The sequence below is a fragment of the Paramormyrops kingsleyae genome, chromosome 5 (assembly GCF_048594095.1).
Source record: "Paramormyrops kingsleyae isolate MSU_618 chromosome 5, PKINGS_0.4, whole genome shotgun sequence".
Classification (NCBI taxonomy): domain Eukaryota; kingdom Metazoa; phylum Chordata; class Actinopteri; order Osteoglossiformes; family Mormyridae; genus Paramormyrops; species Paramormyrops kingsleyae.
This window is the reverse complement of record NC_132801.1, coordinates 5,458,187-5,476,270: the sequence shown is the minus strand read 5'-3', so window position 1 is coordinate 5,476,270 and position 18,084 is coordinate 5,458,187. Positions and strand designations below refer to the sequence as shown.

At 47.8% G+C, this 18,084-nt stretch overlaps 1 protein-coding gene across 1 annotated transcript; it reads left to right on the top strand.

Annotated features, from left to right (window-relative positions):
- The first annotated feature begins 714 nt into the window (after nt 1-714).
- On the top strand, nt 715-3,133 carry LOC111860600 (transmembrane protein 100-like). The gene is made up of 2 exons (XM_023844433.2): nt 715-783; nt 881-3,133. The coding sequence occupies exon 2, from the start codon at nt 988-990 to the stop codon at nt 1,375-1,377; it is 390 nt and encodes a 129-aa protein (XP_023700201.1). The 5' UTR covers nt 715-783; nt 881-987; the 3' UTR covers nt 1,378-3,133.
- Nucleotides 3,134-18,084: the final 14,951 nt, after the last annotated feature.

The window sequence follows — 18,084 nt, the reverse complement described above, 5'->3', positions numbered from 1 at the left end:
AGCTGAGCTTAAAATATCATTTAAAACCACTTACTTTAAAGCTGATTCAAAGTTGGCAGTTTTTAGTTAGTGACTTGAAGGGTAGGAAACCGTAATGAGCTAACAGAAGCCAACAGAAGCGGGTGGCTCAGCCCCAGGTGGCGATTGGGGGCACAATGGTGACACTGACACTGGGAACTGAACTGACAACCTTCTGATCACAGGCATGGTGTCCAAACCCACTGAGCTGCATTCTTCTTGGAAGCATGTGTCATACAATATGTCAGCCATGTGTCCGTGCATCTGTACCTGCTCAGCAGATCAGTTCCCGGGAGCCTGGGGCAGCCGATTGTCATTTCCGCGTGGCTGTCTAGCAGGCATACACCTGCCGGGGATCTACTCGCTCAGCGGGACGTTAATATCCTCCCGTCTCAGTGAAACAGCAGCGTCTGCGCTGGTGAATGACGCCACCCTCCAGGTGCTCAATGGGGCGAGAAAACGAAATAGAAAAAAACAGACCAAGGGGGAGACAGCCACTAAACGGTTAACGCAGCCCGTCCTCTCTCCCGCCTGTCATCTCCCTCTGTCTCTCCCTCCTCTGCTTCTCTCTCTGGCATCACACTCTAACAGCAGCCAATCCGGTGCTTAGACCCACCCCCTTCCCCTAGCTTTGGCTCCTCCCCCGCCCTTCGGCTGCTTATATCTCCTCTGCCGCTGTGTTCCGACACCAGAGCGTACCATGATCCTTTGGAGGGAAGCGGGCCTCTCTGAGCAGAGCAGCGTGACACAGAGGAGGGAGAGAAAGTGAGTGGCTCGCCACAGACTCATCGTCTCTCCTCCCCCGCCTCCCCCTAGCTGAAGCTGAAGCGTGGCTGATTCTTTTCATGCTTCTTCCATCCAGGCCAATGTTGGATTCTGACAGCAGCAGCATCGTCAGCAGCAACGGGAACGGAGGCAAGTTCGCGCACCCCCCAGCTTGGCAGCAGCCCCCCAGCCCACCTGTGTGACATGGGCGGCACCACAGGCCAAGCACCCTGCCGGCCACCGGCACCGCCACTGCCGGCCTCCGACCAGGAGGGGGCGCCAGAGGATGGCCCGCCCAAAGGCCCTGAGACCACCTCTACGCTGGATCGGCTGGCACAGGCCACGGGAGGCACAGAGAAGTCCTGGTACCGCTGCGTCTTCCCCTTCGGGGTGATATCGCTGGTGATCGGTGTGGCAGGCACGGGCGTCACCTTCACCTTCAACAACCTGCCGCAGACCAAGGTGGTGTCGGTGGTCCTGCTGGGTGTGGGGCTGGTCCTGGTTCTGACCGCCGCCGTCTGTTGGAGGGTCCATAAGATGAAGCGGGAGAAGAAGAAGGAAGGGGAGTTCAGCTCTGAGCAGTGTCCCCTGTGAGGGGGGTGCAGGGGGGCGGATGGATGCACAGGCGCGGCACTGGAGGGTGAGGACAGAAGCTGCGGAGTGGGACAGCCGCCTCATTTGCTTCTGGGGAGGGGGGGAGGGGGCTTTTTTGGGCCTGATCAATGGATGGTGCTTAGCCCAGCTGGAGTGTCTGAGAGACGCCCCACTCTCACGCCCACACGCATAGTACCTTTGAGTGCAGTGGCGTGAAGGTTATCTGGAGCTCTGCTGACTCCCGTGCCGCCCTGGGATTATCTGCCACGTCATTCCCCTTCCTGTTTTGACTAGTGACAGCGTGGGATCGCCCCCAGGGGGTTGGCCGGCGTTTACGCCCGAGCCCTGTCTCACCCTCGGGCACCAGTCCTCTGCACGTGTGAGATGGCGGAGAGGATCACTTCCTTGGTTTGGTTGGGGGTAAATCTGTGGTGGAAACTGAAGAGTGGGCGTTGGGGGTTTGCATGTGGGGGCGAGAGACAGCGAGCAGGTTGGTGGATGAGCTGGGGGCGGTCGATCTATCAAGGGGAAGTGAGACAATGTATAGATAGCATGCTGAGGTCAAGGCTGGTGTCAAGCAGGGTGTAAATGAAGGTTGGCAAAGTTTTAGTGCTTGTGTCAGTGTTCCGGTGTCAGTGTTGTTCTGAGTGCTGATGTAAGTGTTGATGTCGGTGTTGCCCTGAGTTCTGGTGTCAGTGCTGGTCAAAGTGTCCATCAGGGTCTCAGTTTGCAACTGGCAAACCTGGAAGTGTTGCACCTGGAACCTGAGCAGACAAACCATGCACTCTGTGAGTGTGTTTGTGTGTCTGTAAGAGAAGCGGATAATTCATGCCAGGCTTTGATCTGCATCCAGGTGGGTGTGTTTGTAAAATCAGTACAATCACATTGTGCAGCACGTTCCAGTTCAGTGTGACCCCTCTCAGCACATCACCCCCAGTAGGGGGGCGACTCCTCATTCCCGTCATTACTGAAGTACATATTACTGTTTGTGTGCATTAAACCTTCATCGCCTGTGCATCAGAGCCTTCCTGCCCCATCTGCATTTCAGAAGAATGAGTGAGGCACCCAGCCATCGAGAGGCGCCCTCGTGCCTAGCTGCCCCATCTCCCGCGTGTTCCATGGTGCGTGTGGCATCAGCTGACCCTAAATGTGTTTAGGCTGTTTTTGTACTTCCAACTGTAGGGGAATGCATGTGCGATGTTGCTTTGGTCACGTGGGTCTTGAAGCCAACGCGGTCTATAAGGAAATTTCCTGTTAAGTGCCTGTTAACCTCAGCGCACTTGGATCAGAGGGGCGAGGTGCTTTGAGAACATCTTACATAAACCGATTATTTTATTATGTTTTTTTGCTTTTAAGGTAACGCTGGATTTCTTTTCCAGGGGTCCAAACACAGCGGTGCTGGATCCCTCTTGTTTTTGTACTGATTATTTAAATTAATATTTCTTTTTGTTTGTTATTATTCATATTTTTCTACAGAAATGAAAGAGAATAGACAATGTTCCTTATTTTTGCCCACTTGTAGCAAAAGTACGAGCTGTGATATGTGTGGGAGGGATGCATTGTGTATATTCTGACCAATGTGGATAGCGGGTGGCCAATCAAGAGGCTACGTGAATTGTGATGTGACGACACCTCGGCCAATCAGAATGCACGTTTCATTCCTCAGCCCTTTACACCTGCTGCAGGCACCGAAGGGGTGTGTTGGCTGTGCTCTCCACTTTCTTCCCCTCTGCGCTCATTCAAGAGAGGGCGGGGGAGGGGGAGGAGAGGTGTGGGCGGTGGGGGGGGGGGGGAGCTCCGCGGATTCATTGAGAAAAAAGGGGACCAGAAGCGAGGGACGTGCCAGGAATGCAGAAACTGCCCGACAGCTGCGGTGCAGCTCCAGGCAGACGGAGGACGGCAGGCAGGTGCCCCGGCTGCCCCGGCTGCTCTGCCTGCCCAGGCCTGCTCCCCTTCCCCACCCAGTCCTGATTACCACGGACATCCGACGTCAGATTTATGCCAAAAAATGCCAGCATGGCGTCAAGAAACTGATGTTGGCTTTGTCACGGAAACATGAGCATCGTGCTTTTCCCAGGAAGGGCGCCTCGTGATTCCCGGTCCACGTCCCAGGAGGCCTTCGGAAGCTTCGTCCTCAGCTCGACTGGAAACTGAAACACTGGAACGCTGCTGCCGATCGCGGTCTGCCAGCGACATGGACCCAGAATGCACGAGTCCTGCTTGCCGGTCTGTCCCGCACAGAGCTGAACGTACACGCCGCAGTGTCCCCCGGACCACACCTGTGTGTAATGTACCTGTCTCGTAAAAAATATTTTTAAAAGCTGTATTAAACATGAAAGCATATGATGAATGACAATGCGTTGGTTATTTTTTTGAGCCCCGATCGACAGTACACCAGGCGGTCCAAATGGCGTGAGATGGGTCAATGCCCGGCTGCGTGCCGCCCCCCCCTGTGTGCGGTTATCTGTGTGGAGTGAGGCGAAAATCAGCGAGGCATCGTCAGGCGCTATGACTCACACCCCCTCTGGAACTGAGCACACGACTTCATGGGTCTCTCTAGCCCCCCCCCAGTACACTGAAAATACCTCTGTCCTGGGAGAGACAGAAGCACGGCAGGAGAGCGAGCGAGAGGCAGAAAGGCACGCAGAAAGAGACTTTTAAATGAATGATTATTTTTAGACTCCCTGTTTTTTCCCCCGTGCCGGCGGCGGCCGCTGACTCATTTTGGCGAGCTTGTTCGGCATGTCTCCTTTAATAGAGTACCTCGTTTAGCTCCCAGGGTCAGCTGACAAGGCCACGGCAACGCCGGCTACAGTCGTTTCCACGCGATGGTCATAAATACCTATAGATATGTGCGAAATAAACCGATGATGAGAAGACACCAGAAGCATGAAAATGCTGATTATATCAGCCTACATATTTGAACAGCAGAGAGTGTGGTGCTAAATGACACGTAAGCTGTGTGTTTGTGGTTCAAATCCCAAATAGGGGCCAATCTACAATAACGATATCCAGATTGTACCTAAATTAATGGCAATGTGGGTGATCCGTTTGGAAGCTTCACATAAGCTAATGAATATTATGTGGCTGTTTATAACTGTCACTCGTGTTTACAATGTGTTTCGTTCATTTTCGGATTTACCAATTATCTCACATTCGCTAGCCGTCTCCGCGGGGGCAGGTTGCAGTTACCTCGCGGAGGCCGCTGATGGTGTGATGTGTAAGTGGACGCTCACTCACGAGTCAGGAAAGCAAAGCCATCCGAAATCGCCGTCAGACACTCGGACACAGATATAAACACACCCGTAAGGCTGCTGGGTCCCTCACCAGCCACTGTTTTCCAGCACTCCTGCATGGCTCTTACTGGTAAATAGTGGAACAGCTGAATGATAACATGAAAGGTACACTGGGCTTTAAAATGCCTATTTCACAGAGCCGATGAGGAACCTACTGCCCATTTCTTTACCCAGGTGTCCAGAGCACCACCTGCTGGATACCCGGTGAATCGCAGAGCCAGTCCCACTGTTCACGTACTGTATGACTCACTCATTTAAATGGCCCCTTGGGTGCGTGACTTTTCTTCTTTATTGGCAAACAGTCTCTAATATTATCGCATACTTAATAATCGCGCCATAACATCCTCATGTCCTTCAGTTTTCCCTTCTTCACATCAAACGAATTTTTAAATTACAAAATAAAAACAAAAAGCAGACGAATAATGATCTTCTTATCGTAAATTAATAAAATGTCCAGTTGACACAAAGGAGGAAAAATTAAGGAATTTAATTAATTAGATTTTTAGAAAGGTTAAAAACCTTAATATAAACAGGAAAACTGAGTGACTTGGAGCATAATAACCGTTTGCTGCATTATAAAGGGACCGTTAAAGTAGCATATTTAACTCATCCAAAGAAACTTATTTTTTATACATTTACTTGAAGTATTTAACTGCGCCTTTCTCTGTGCATTATGCGCCTGAAACGCAACATAATTAGGCAATGTTCTTAATCAGTACATTAGACCGACTTGCCACTTGAATATATGAAATATGGGAATGAATATCAGAATACGAAAATATTTCCCACTATAATGTCTAGAACGGCTATGAAAGACCCAGGTCTTAACATTTCAATACACAAACAGACACGCAGCTCTCGTTCTCACGACGAGGCCACCCACATGGACCCCAGATGCACAGATCGTCACCTCCAGGACCTGCTAAGCACATGTCTCTGTCTCCAAGACCCTTTATGAGAGGGAGGGAGAGCAGATGCCACTGTTTACCACACAGGAGAGGCAGTTATCAGGTTTCCCCTTCAGTTTTTATGCTGTATACGCGCAGACGGGACCATTCCAGTGTAACTAAGCGCATGTCCTGCTGTAACTCAATAATCGATCCTTCGTGGTGCAAAACAAAACACGACGCCGACGCCACGTTATTAAGATTGTCATTGTGAGGACGGACACCTGTGCAATTCGAGCAAATATGAGTCATCAGGGAGAAATTGCACTGCAACACTCATCGCCGGTGCAGACACAAGTAACCGTCTTTTTACTCAGTTCACCTTCGTCCATCTAAAAAAGGTCACGCAGGCTTTCTGGAGCAGTGTAGAGCAGAAAGGGAAGCATTATGAGACCAGAGAGAGGAAAGTGCGGGCCGAGGAATATCGCGAATGAAATAGGAACCCGGCTGGTTATAGTAGCGTGATCAGCAGTGAGAATGAATCCGAGCCTGAATCACCAGAACAACTCAGTGGGCATAAATGTATAAATGCGCAATATTAGGCTTTGCAAACAGCTTTCAGACACCAACACGAGGGTCGCGTATGTGCACCGGATGTCGCGTTGCTTGCATACGGAGCTGAGCATAAGCACCTGCTGGTGGGAGACACCGTCTCTGCAGCCAGATCGAGAGGCTGAAATCGGCAACACGGTGCTTGAAAATAATGAGATGGGAGAATGAGATAATGAAACGTGACTGAAAGCACAGGGGAGCTGACTGGCCAGGGAGGGAGTCACATGACTGCTTGGCTCTGCACTTTCCTCCCACCTGAGTCTTATTTTGTTCTGGTATATATGGCCGTATCTTTTTACCTCTCTCTCGAGATGTCACCCATTTTGTTCACTTGTTTCAATTACTGTAGCTTTTTTATATGATCTAGCTAATCTTTTCCTGAAAAGGGGATACAACCACAATATATCCAGTGTCCACCTTCCCCACCTCCTTGTGCAAAGTCAAAGTCAAGTTTTCTGTAATTTGGAAGTGTGGGGGAAAAACTATTCAAATGCAAATTATACACTGACTTTGCTGCCATGTCATTGGTTGTCATGATCACATGACAGGAAGTAGAACTAGTACATAGCATGGAATTGCTGCAGTACAACACACCTTTCCCATTACCTAATCCCTGTTTAAAACTTTTCTTCATTAAGGCAAAATATGGCACAAGCAAGTAGTGCAGGCAGCAAGCTAAAAAGTAACCTGTCAATGAAGTCACCTATCCACACTTAACGGCAGTGTGTGGCTCAGAGACTTCAGGATTGAGCTGTAATTCCTCATTACATCAGTGTCTTCAACAGAATCCAACCGCCAATTACAAAGATTTCCCATCCTCCGTGATCCATTACGTTACCCTTCTAGCAGGAGGAATGCAAATTAATTCAGTTCAGTTAGTTTATATATATATATATATATATATATATATATATATATATATATATATATATAACACACACACACACACACATATATATTTTATATAGCATATATATATATAAAATATATATGTGTGTGTGTGGTGATTTTAACCAGGACCATCATCACAGAGCATTGGAGTCCCAAGCTTGAGGTCCCCAGTGAATAAATCTGAGCCAATGGTGCCCATGAAAAGAGGAAGAAATGCTGATATGAAGCGGATTCCAGGGGAAGCCCGTCGTGCTTCGGCCAGCACCATGGAAGCACAAGTTTACATGACTAGCGCCAGACAGATCTGAGGGTGCGAGACATGCAATGGAAAAACTGTTGGACTTGTGATTACAAGCAGCAGCTGCTGCCGCTCTGTTACTGAGAACATCAGCGGTTGCCGCACACAGACAAGTGGGCCGTCGGCCGGAAATTACAGTCTGATGAGTAAAAGACGTCACAACAACTTGATCCTCAGAGCACCAGTTCCAGAAAGTTCTTGGGGGAAGTGTTTGCATAGCCTTCTGATAATCCATCGATTGTGATTACCACGGCATTAATGATGATGACCGTCATTATGACATTTTCAACATGAGTAACTGTCTTCCTGTGTGGCTGCACATGACACGCCTAACACACATGAACAGGAATCAAACCAGCATCTTGTGTCCTGCTATTGAATTTCTCCTCGACGGCTAAGGTCAGAAACATATTTTTTGTTACAGTTATGACATCATTGAGATGTTTTTCTCCTTGAATAGCTTAATTTCCTGCAGGTCTTCAGCTCATCAGCTGTGAGCTCAGCTAAACTCTCCCCCTCCCACAAATCAGATTGCAGGCAAATCTAATTTCAGCCCTAAAAATCAGTACTCTGAACTGCCCACGCACTGAGACTCCCACATAGTGATAGTGTGGAGCTCCAACTGGAAGAAGGAAGGAGCTCCTGCGACAGACAATTCTGAATCCTCGGGTCTCCAGGGATGTGCTGGAATCCCCCAGACCCCGCCTCTCCTGTTTGTAATCTGGATGCGATATCCTTTTGCCTGGGGGCAGCAAGTGGCTCAGCAGGTTAAGTCCCTGTGCCTGTGATCAGAAGTTTGTTGGTTTGAGCCCCAGTAGAACAGTCACATGTCTGTGGGGCCTTAAGCAAGGCCCTTAACCCCCCCAGCACCAGGAGGGCTGTACAGTGGCTGATCCTGCACTGTGATCCCCAAGCTATGGAGAGCACGAGGGGGTGGGCAAATAGAAGGATTCCAGTGTAGTTGTGCACATGGCAAATGAAAAAGCATGTTTGTTTTCCACTGTGCCATCCCTGGACTGTAGAACACACAGTGGCTATTTCCCCATAACCGTACCAGTCCATCCCAATCACAAACCCAGCAAAGTGAACCATACCTTAAAAGTCCTACAGTTGTACAGATCGACAAGCTTGCTGAGCAGAACTTGTATGATGCATGTAATGATTTCGCTAAGCTAAGCGGGCATTTCTCCTCAATGATTTGCATTTAATGCCAGTGCAGCTCTCGGGCACCTATGAATAAAATCCCGCCGCCGCATGCGTTTACCCTCTACAAGACCGGCTTGGGAGTGGCTGCATTTTCCAGACATGCCCTGCACATTCTCCACTCGTGACGTGGGTCCAGACGAGCTCATGTGTATCTCCATTGGTCAGTGAGGCGACTTTAAATTCTGCAGAAAATGTTGGTAGTAACAGTATCACACAAAACAAATGACAAGCTATAAGAACCCCCCAGGCAGAACCCCCCAGGCAGAACCCCCCAGGCAGAACCCCCCAGGCAGCATTAAAGGCAGTTTGTTTATACTCCTCGGACTTGCTTTGGGGATCTCTGCTACGTCTTATTTGGGTTTTCTGGCTTTTTGTCCCTCATGAAATCCCAACCTTCACAATCAGTTCATGCACTGGGCTTAGGAGTCATTTAATCTCATGCAGGAAGTGAGTGGCTGCAGGGCCTTTTAGGAAACGGAATATTCTGCACCTAATCGTCTATGAAAAATGTGAGAATTACACTGCATTTATTCCAGCAAGTGAGAAAAAACAGTTGTGCAACATTCGAGTCTGGCGTCAGGTCGCTGGAATCCATCCACGAGGAAGAACACACTGAGTCCCACATTCGGCCCAGAGGAAGAAACAGGGAAATAAATCAGATATTGATACGTTTTCACCCTCATCTTGTGCTTCATGAGACACATATGCAAGCAAGAATAAGGTTGGGGGCCACAGCACAGGGTCAGCCAGCATGCGGTGCCCCTGGAGCTGGGGGTTAAGGGCCTCGCTTAGGGGCCCAACGGCAGCATCAGTCTTCCAGCCCTGGGCTTTGAACCAGCAACCTTGCGATTATAGGCACAGCATCTGCTGAACAACACACCACACTGGTATATGCCCCCCCCCCGCCCAGAGACCAACAAGTCTGCCCTCACTCCACACCCCTCACACTGTACCATTCCTATTCCTGTGTTTAAACTGGATCTTGAAGACGTCACACACTTACTGCATAATGGCTAAGATCTGAGCACGTGACTGAATGTTGTTTCCATGCTGTTGGCTCCTGGTTGGTTTCCTTTACATACAGCGCTCACAGTGTTGGCACACTTGCTCAGTTCTGTAATAATGTTGCAAATCTCCTGGTGCGATAACAAAAGTTCATTGACAAGCAACGTTTAACATATTTGCACATATCTTCCGCTCAGACGTTTTCTTTTTATTAAGTGTCATAATTTTTTTGACTGACTCATTCAGTTCTGTTCTTGCCATTTCACAATTAATTGCAGTTGTAGTCACTGCTTCCCAAAGGGATACTAAACACAAATGTTTGGTGTCTTATGTTATTATGAAGGTGATACTAAATAAAAACACCCAAATGAGACTGCTTGTCAATGAAATTTTTAACACAGAACAGCTCTTTTTGGGTTTCAATTGATTAGTACTTGAAATTAATTTTTACTTTAAAACTTTCAGTTGTTTCTAACATGTCATGTATTTTTTGTAGTCGAATGAAATTATGATTTTTGTTATGCAAGCAATAAATTAGTGATATTTCTACTGAATTAATCAAGTGTGCACTGTTTACAGCGACAAGAGCAGGAACACAGCAAACCTCAGCACAGCAGGACTCCAAGAGGAACATGGGGATGGGTTACAGTCACACACCCTCACAGACTCCAGCATCCGAGAAACTCATTTTGGGGGTCTTTGTCCCTTTAAATTCTTTTTTTTTTTTTTAGGTTGTTTTGAACTTCGATTGCTGATGTCACACAGGTATTTGCTGCGGGGTGAGTCCATGCTGAGTTACTATGGAAACCATTCGAATCCAATGGGAACAGAGGAGACGCAGGTAACTTTCAGTTTTGGGTCATTCATCTCTGTCTTGCTTTTATGTTTTTTCCCCCATCCTGCCTCCGGTTCCCTCTGGATGCTCAGTGCTTGTGTCTCCTGCTAATGAAGATCCATAGGAGCAATGTTTAGCTAATATTAAAATAAATATGTCCACTGATTGACTATGTGAGATACTCTTTTCATATTACAGTGAATAAATAAGCATGTAATTTTTCTGTATCAGCTGTGAAATAGTAAAATGTCTGCATGCAGGAATTGACAATGGACCTTGAATATAAGTGATGGCAGACAAAAGTTGTTCAGTATTGTGGGTCTGGGAGTTAGGGGCACAAAACCCACCCACAAAGCCTCACTTCCAGCCGGTCTCCATGGAGACCACAGCTGACTGGTCAGCTGCCATTCTAAATGAAGTGAGGGGGGGGTGAAGAAAACTTCCAAAACTGCATCTTATTTGGGGGCAAATGGTAGACTAGGGGTGTTTTCCTTGTATTTTGTCACCTATGGGACTCCGTTTGTCGTGATTAACAATATGGGCAGTATTTTCGAGGAGTAGGGTCCAGTCTATGTAACAATATGGGCAGTATTTTCGAGGAGTAGGGTCCAGTCTATGTAACAATATGGGCAGTATTTTCGAGGAGTAGGGTCCAGTCTATGTAACAATATGGGCAGTATTTTCGAGGAGTAGGGTCCAGTCTATGTAACAATATGGGCAGTATTTTCGAGGAGTAGGGTCCAGTCTATGTAACAATATGGGCAGTATTTTCGAGGAGTAGGGTCCAGTCTATGTAACAATATGGGCAGTATTTTCGAGGAGTAGGGTCCAGTCTATGTAACAATATGGGCAGTATTTTCGAGGAGTAGGGTCCAGTCTATGTAACAATATGGGCAGTATTTTCGAGGAGTAGGGTCCAGTCTATGTAACAATATGGGCAGTATTTTCGAGGAGTAGGGTCCAGTCTATGTAACAATATGGGCAGTATTTTCGAGGAGTAGGGTCCAGTCTATGTAACAATATGAGCAGTATTTTCGAGTAGTAGGGTCCTGTCTATGTAACAATATGGGCAGTATTTTCGAGGAGTAGGGTCCAGTCTATGTAACAATATGGGCAGTATTTTCGAGGAGTAGGGTCCAGTCTATGTAACACAGCACCTAAGATTGGGTGTTTTCTGAAGCATAGACCGCCTCATTATCAGAACATGCAGCAGTAATGGCTGCCATTTTACACAAATGATCATTCATTGATAAAATCCTACAGCTAGGCTACAAAAATAGACACAGAGCAGATATAAAAAGGCCTGCCTACCCACACAGAGACGGGCTCTTTTCACTGCCGGCCTTAAGGGGCTCACCCTTCTCGTTCCTCAGCAGCTATGCACAATATCCCTTCATTACCCCATCGCTAACGGGGAATCAGCCACAGCTACATGGTTTGGTGTCAGTCCTGCAGACTACAAGCCAAAGATGTGTGATGCAAATTTAAGCATATCATTAAATCACAATGTACTGACTTGGACAAATAGATGCATAATTCCACTGCCAAGACAAAGCAAATAAACAACATTAAGTACATTTAGTTCTGGGAAATCCTGGCATCCAGTCCAGGGATGTCCCCTGCCTCGTGCCCTGTGATGGACTGGCATCCCTTCCAGGGTGTCCTCTGCCTCGTGCCCTGTGATAGATTGGCATCCCATCCAGGGTGTCCCCTGCCTCGTGCCCTGTGATGGACTGGCATCCCTTCCAGGGTGTCCTCTGCCTCGTGCCCTGTGATAGATTGGCATCCCATCCAGGGTGTCCCCTGCCTCGTGCCCTGTGATAGATTGGCATCCCATCCAGGGTGTCCCCTGCCTCGTGCCCTGTGATGGACTGGTATCCCATCCAGGGTGTCCCCTGCCTTGTGCCCTGTGATGGACTGGCATCCCATCCAGGGTGTCCCTTGCCTTGTGTACTGTGCTTCCTGGGATAGATTCCAGGGTGTTGGTGACCCTGTACTGGATAAGCGGTTGGTTGATGGATGGTAATACATTGAGATTAGCTGGAACAATGCAGCATTTAAATTAATTACTGAATCAATTACTGTTTTGACACTCTTGTCGAGAATGACTTTTATTCAGCACCAGACAGGTGAGTCATCTCAACAGAGACATCCACAACGGCGTAAACCATATCAGCGCTTGTCGCATTTACAAACGTATGCTAAAATGAAATGGCATCGAGTATCGCCGAGTATTGCTGAGTATTGCTGAGTATTGCTAAGGGACAGGAATACAGTTCAGGCTGCTTTTTCTTTGCCCTTTACATGGAATTTTCTGCACTGCTCTTGGTACAGTGGCATCCTCTCCAGGCTCTCATCACCTGCCTCTCAGTCATATTCCAAAGCAGTCCTGGGGTTCAGGGACGGTCATTAAAAGCCCGCCTGGCGGTACCATATTTCCCGTAATTGCGGGTCTCGTCTGCAGGTGTCCTCGTGAAGGAGGGCGGGCAGCGTGGCTGGGTAACTCCAGCCGGCTTCTCCTGCTTCGCGTGCTCAGGCAGAGTGGCCTCCCGCCATTCATGGGAGCTGCGTTGTGAGTATTTGCAGACTTTATTACCCATTGTGACAACAGTGAGGAAATTTTTTGTGGTCAGAGACCAGGACCGGCGAGAGTCCCTGGATGAGCTGGGGTGATGAGCCTCGCTCAGGAGCCCTGTGGTGATATTAATGCTCTGTCTTAATCCGGATTGGAAAGCATGCCTTTTGGGACCCAGGCACAGCTGTGCTCATGTGCGTAAATTATGGGGGGTGATGTGAAGGTTGTAACCCCTCCCCCCAGTACTCAAAACCAGCCAATATAACTCCCTGGACCCCCTTCAATGGGTGGATACTTCAACTCCCCTAATGCTCAACCAAAGTAATGTCCTTGGTTCTGCAAGCACAGGCATATTCAACCATTTAATTCATAAAAAATTTTTCTCTGCTTTTGTCAACAAAAAACACAGTATAATATTAGAGAGTGGGTGTGAATCTACCGAGGCGCAGTGAAGCTAGGTGACAAGGCCCTTGGCCACGCCCACCAGCCCCCGCCCACCAGGCCACGCCCACCAGGCCCCGCCCACCAGGCCTCGCCCACACACTCAGTCCCCCGTCACCAACAGCCAGACATTATTAATTTTCAGTTTTTTTGTCAGCATTCTTTCCCTCAGTCCCTGTGTCATGGATTGTGCAAAATGCGCAAAGAATTACTATTGCAATTATCATGTTACATTTAATAGGCAGATGCTTTTTTCCAGAGTGACATATGTTTTTTTAGAGAGAAAGCAGAGTCAGACAGTCCCTCGGGTAGGTGGGGGTTAAGGGCCTTGCTCAGGGGCCCGACGATGACATCACTCTGCTGACTACTGGGCCACACCCCCTCAGATGAATCGCACCCAGCCACTTACTTTCAGAGCAAACCTCCTTGGCTGATTCCTCCATGCCTTTTGTAATTTGCACCTGCTCTCCTGAACAGTGACTCCTTGTCTCCCCAATAGATTTTCCATCCCCTTCACATAAAGCCTGAAGCACAGGTGCTTCCATCCAGAGCGTCGACCCTGATACACCAATACATCACTAAAAAGCACCGGAATGGAACGGATGGCCCAGGGCCTGCAGAGGAAGCGACTTGGGCTCTGGGCAGCCCGTGGCGGAGACGGCACTGACTTTCGCTTTTACTCTATTAACGGGGCCCAGTTCCCAGCTGTGACCCTGCATCTGAGCGGGATTATGTTAGCCTGACTCGCGGGAGAGTGCCAAGGCTGCAGAGCGCTCCAGATGAGCCCCTTATCAAGGGCTTTGTTGTTCATGCAGAGAAGCCAAACTTACCGTTAGCCAATGACAAGTTTTGAAGCATTGAATGACAGCGGAGGGGGGGGGGCACTCTGGCCAATAAGCTTTCAGGTGGGGCCGAAGCCGTTCTGGCTCCGCCCCTGAATACGCCCCTGCTGCCCCAGAGCCTGTTTTCCCCCCAGATTCAGGCAGGGGGAGCACTAATGGTCGTGAAGATTGAACTCGGAATTCAGATGGGACAGGAACGAGAGGCAAACAAATTAATTAAGCAGGAAGTAAAAGCGAAGAGAGAGGAGCTGGAGGGGAATGTCAGAAAGTAAACATTGCAGCTAGAAGCATATTTTTCAAGTTCTTTTCACAGGAGATAAATGAAAAGAGCATGTCAATGGAACATTAGATAAATAACATTAAGCTATTTGCATTTGGCTGCTCAAATACATAGTTGAGGTATGTTTAAGAGTGACTGAAGCTTGTAGCATGACTGCAGTTTTCTGACTGGGACATGACCCTATAACCTCTGGTCAAAAAAGTCCTTAATAACAGAGAAACTCTGTTACGTTGCCTGACCTCATATTCTCTTTTGACCTGTTATGCTTTCTGGCAGGGAAAATGGTTATAACCTACATTCTGTTTGCAAATATAGACACAGTATGTTGGCTAACCTAGCAACGCTCCAGCAACCAGAAGCAGAGATCAACAACTGAGGAAAGAAAGCTTCAGGTGTGTGTGTGTGTGTATGTGTGTGTGTGTTTGTGTGTATGTGTGTGCGTGCGAGCGGGTTTACCTATCCTTATGGGGACATAATGTCCCCATAACGTGATAAATCTGAAAAACTGTATTTTATAAAAATCGGTGACTGCTATGAAAAAACTAAAAATGCAAAAACTCTTGTATTTTGTTAGGTTACTTATGGTTATGGTTAGGGCAGGGTAGGGGTTAAGGTTGTCATAGTTAGCGTTAGCATTTTTCCCATTGAAATGAATGAGCGGTCCCCATAAGGATATGTATACCCTACATGTGCGTGTGTGTGTATGTGTGTGTGTGTGTGTGTATGTGTGTGTGTGTATGTGTGAATGAGCGGTCCCCATAAGGATATGTTTACCCTACATGTGCGTGCGTGTGTATGTGTGTGTGTGTGTGTGTGTGTATGTGTGTGTGTGTATGTGTGAATGAGCGGTCCCCATAAGGATATGTTTACCCTACATGTGCGTGCGTGTGTATGTGTGTATGTGTGTGTGTGTATGTGTGTGTGTGCGTATGTGTGTGTGTGTGTGGTTGCCCACAGACACACTCTGCCACCTTATTCTCCTTTTATCTAGATAAATGACTGTCATCCCAGCAAAGCAGCTTTGGCGGTATGAATCGCTCCCAGAAGAGCCAGACCATAATCACTCTCAATATTCCTCCAAGCCAAAACAGGCTTATGGCACAGCCAGCCGCCTGAAGACACCAGGAAACCTCCAGTGACTCCCTGCCTCCAGCCTGCCTTTCCCATGCATTTCACTTAATAATAATTTACTAACTGCCGATACAGTTGTATAGTTAATCCCCGAAGCCATCTAAAGGGGCACCGAATCGTTCACACCTAACACTCACTACTGGAGCTCTCCGAGCTGAAGGCTAATTATGTCTGTCCTATTGGCTTTTTGTCTTGTTAGCAGCTGAGGACTGATTAGTTTGTCCTTTAGACATAAGACCTACAACCAGCCCCCCCACCATACCGCCATCCTTTATACGCATTTCACGCTTTGCATTTTCCTTCTGGGAAGCCTTTATTTATAACCCGCGCACTCAATCTGAAACGCCCACATCTATTAAAAGCCTCCTGCACACAGGAGGTGCCTTGCCCATTGTTCCTACTCACTTTATGTATTTTTTATTTTTTTCCTGCCGTTTTTCTCACAAGACTAAATCTACAGGTAGCCGGTGCTGATTTGCTGGGGTTATCCACAGCGATATCTGTGGGGTCATGTTGACCGAACCAGTGCTTCTCAACCCGGGCCGTGGGGACCCGTGCTGGGGCTTTGGTGTCCAGGTGTCCTGGGATCTGTGGACTGTCTGGGGGCGCCTAAGGACTGGGCTGAGAAAGGGTGGCACAAACCATCTGAATGTCTGGTTTTTTTCTTTTGACTCGCTGGGCTATCATTTAGATCATTTAGTCATCACATCCAGGAAAGATGTGATGACTCTAGAACAGAAGCAGTTATTTTGCCTGCACTTGACAGGTCAGATATGCACTGAGGAAAAGTACACAGATCAGTAAACGCGACCAATCCCAGTCAGACCCCGTGTTACCATGGCGACGTCCAACTGAAATGGGCGGGGCTAGAAAATATCAAATATCCATAAAAATAGTCAATGAATTTTAAAGGGTCAGTCTGATGGTAAATTGATCACATTAGAATCCATGTATCCTCAGAACAGCTACATATTCCAAAAAGTTTAAATTTTTTATTCCAAAAAAACCATAAAACCATCATGGTCAGATAATTTTTTACACCATACTCAAATAATCCATTTTTTCATTTCCAGATTTATCCAATATGAGTTCCACCCAAATGTGTGGTAACTGTGATTTACTGCTAATGTTACTTTATACTAAACTGATCATTATATACACAACTTGCAAAATACTTTCTCATCTCTTATGCCTTTTTCATAAAAATTAACCACACAGATAACAACTGACCCTTAATCTCGATTAATGATCTGTCATGTGGACCGATGGAACGGCTGAAAACAGCCCAATTGGCTTAACAGATGACAAAACACAGGCGATGCCCCAAAGACCATGAGGATCAGATCATTAGCAGAATTTATTTTAATCCGTTTGGCAGCTGAATACGGCAAAGCGTTTTAAAACTGACTCTGCAGTAATGTTCATCTTTCAGTGTTTATCTCTGGTCTGCCAAGGGAAGGCCACACTTCGAGTAGAAAGGGGACTTTGTAGCGTGTCACCAGGGTCTGAGTACAACGGGGAGCGATGTGTAAATGGGTTTGGGCCTGACATGAGGCATTATTAATATCAGTTTAGCCAGGAATATTACTGCTTACCTCCCTGTTAGAGAGTGTCTTCAGTATAATTACCCATCTGTAAATTTCCGAATTTATTAGGACAGACTCTGCAGTGGATCTCAGAAGGTCCATCCGTCTCTAACATTTTCCATTTGGTTCGTGGTACAGTACAAGGTGTATCCCCTCAGAAATCCTTTTATTACCATCCACACAAGTACAGATACAATGGAACGCTTTTAGTTTTCACGTATCCCATCATGCTCTCCTTTTGTGAGGCATGCAGGTGGGGGGGGGGGGGGGGGGGGGGCTCAGCACAGTGTAGGCCATTTATTCGGCACCCCTGGGTTGAGATCTTTGCGTGAGGGCCCAACATAGATGTGACTATTCTGCCGAGCTCTGGATGAAAAGCAGCACCTTCCATTCTAAGGCGCAGAGGTCCAAGGCGCTAAGCCGCACACCACCTCTTAGCGGGTCGACTTAGATACAGCTTGCAGGATTTTTTTTTTCTTTTTTGGACGTGACCAAAAATGGTTACCTGACATACCTGAAAAACACCCCTCTGTCCACTTTACATCCGTTCATCCGGTGCGGGGGGGCTTCCCTGCTAAATGTGGGAGGTAGAGAATAACGGCATCTACAGATGTTCACACTTCAGCATTAATCCCCAGTGGCACAGCCTGAAATGGCGCGTACACGAGGAGCCTGAAATGGCTCGTACACGAGGAGCCTGAAATGGCGCGTACACGAGGAGCCTGGAATGGGCTCGTACACGAGGGGCCTGGAATGGCTCGTACACGAGGAGCCTGGAATGGCTCGTACACGAGGACCCTGAAATGGCGCGTACATGAGGAG

Coding starts and splice junctions, on each gene's coding strand:
- LOC111860600 (XM_023844433.2), top strand. CDS start 988: ATGGGCGGCACCACAGGCCAAGCACCCTGCCGGCCACCGGCACCGCCA.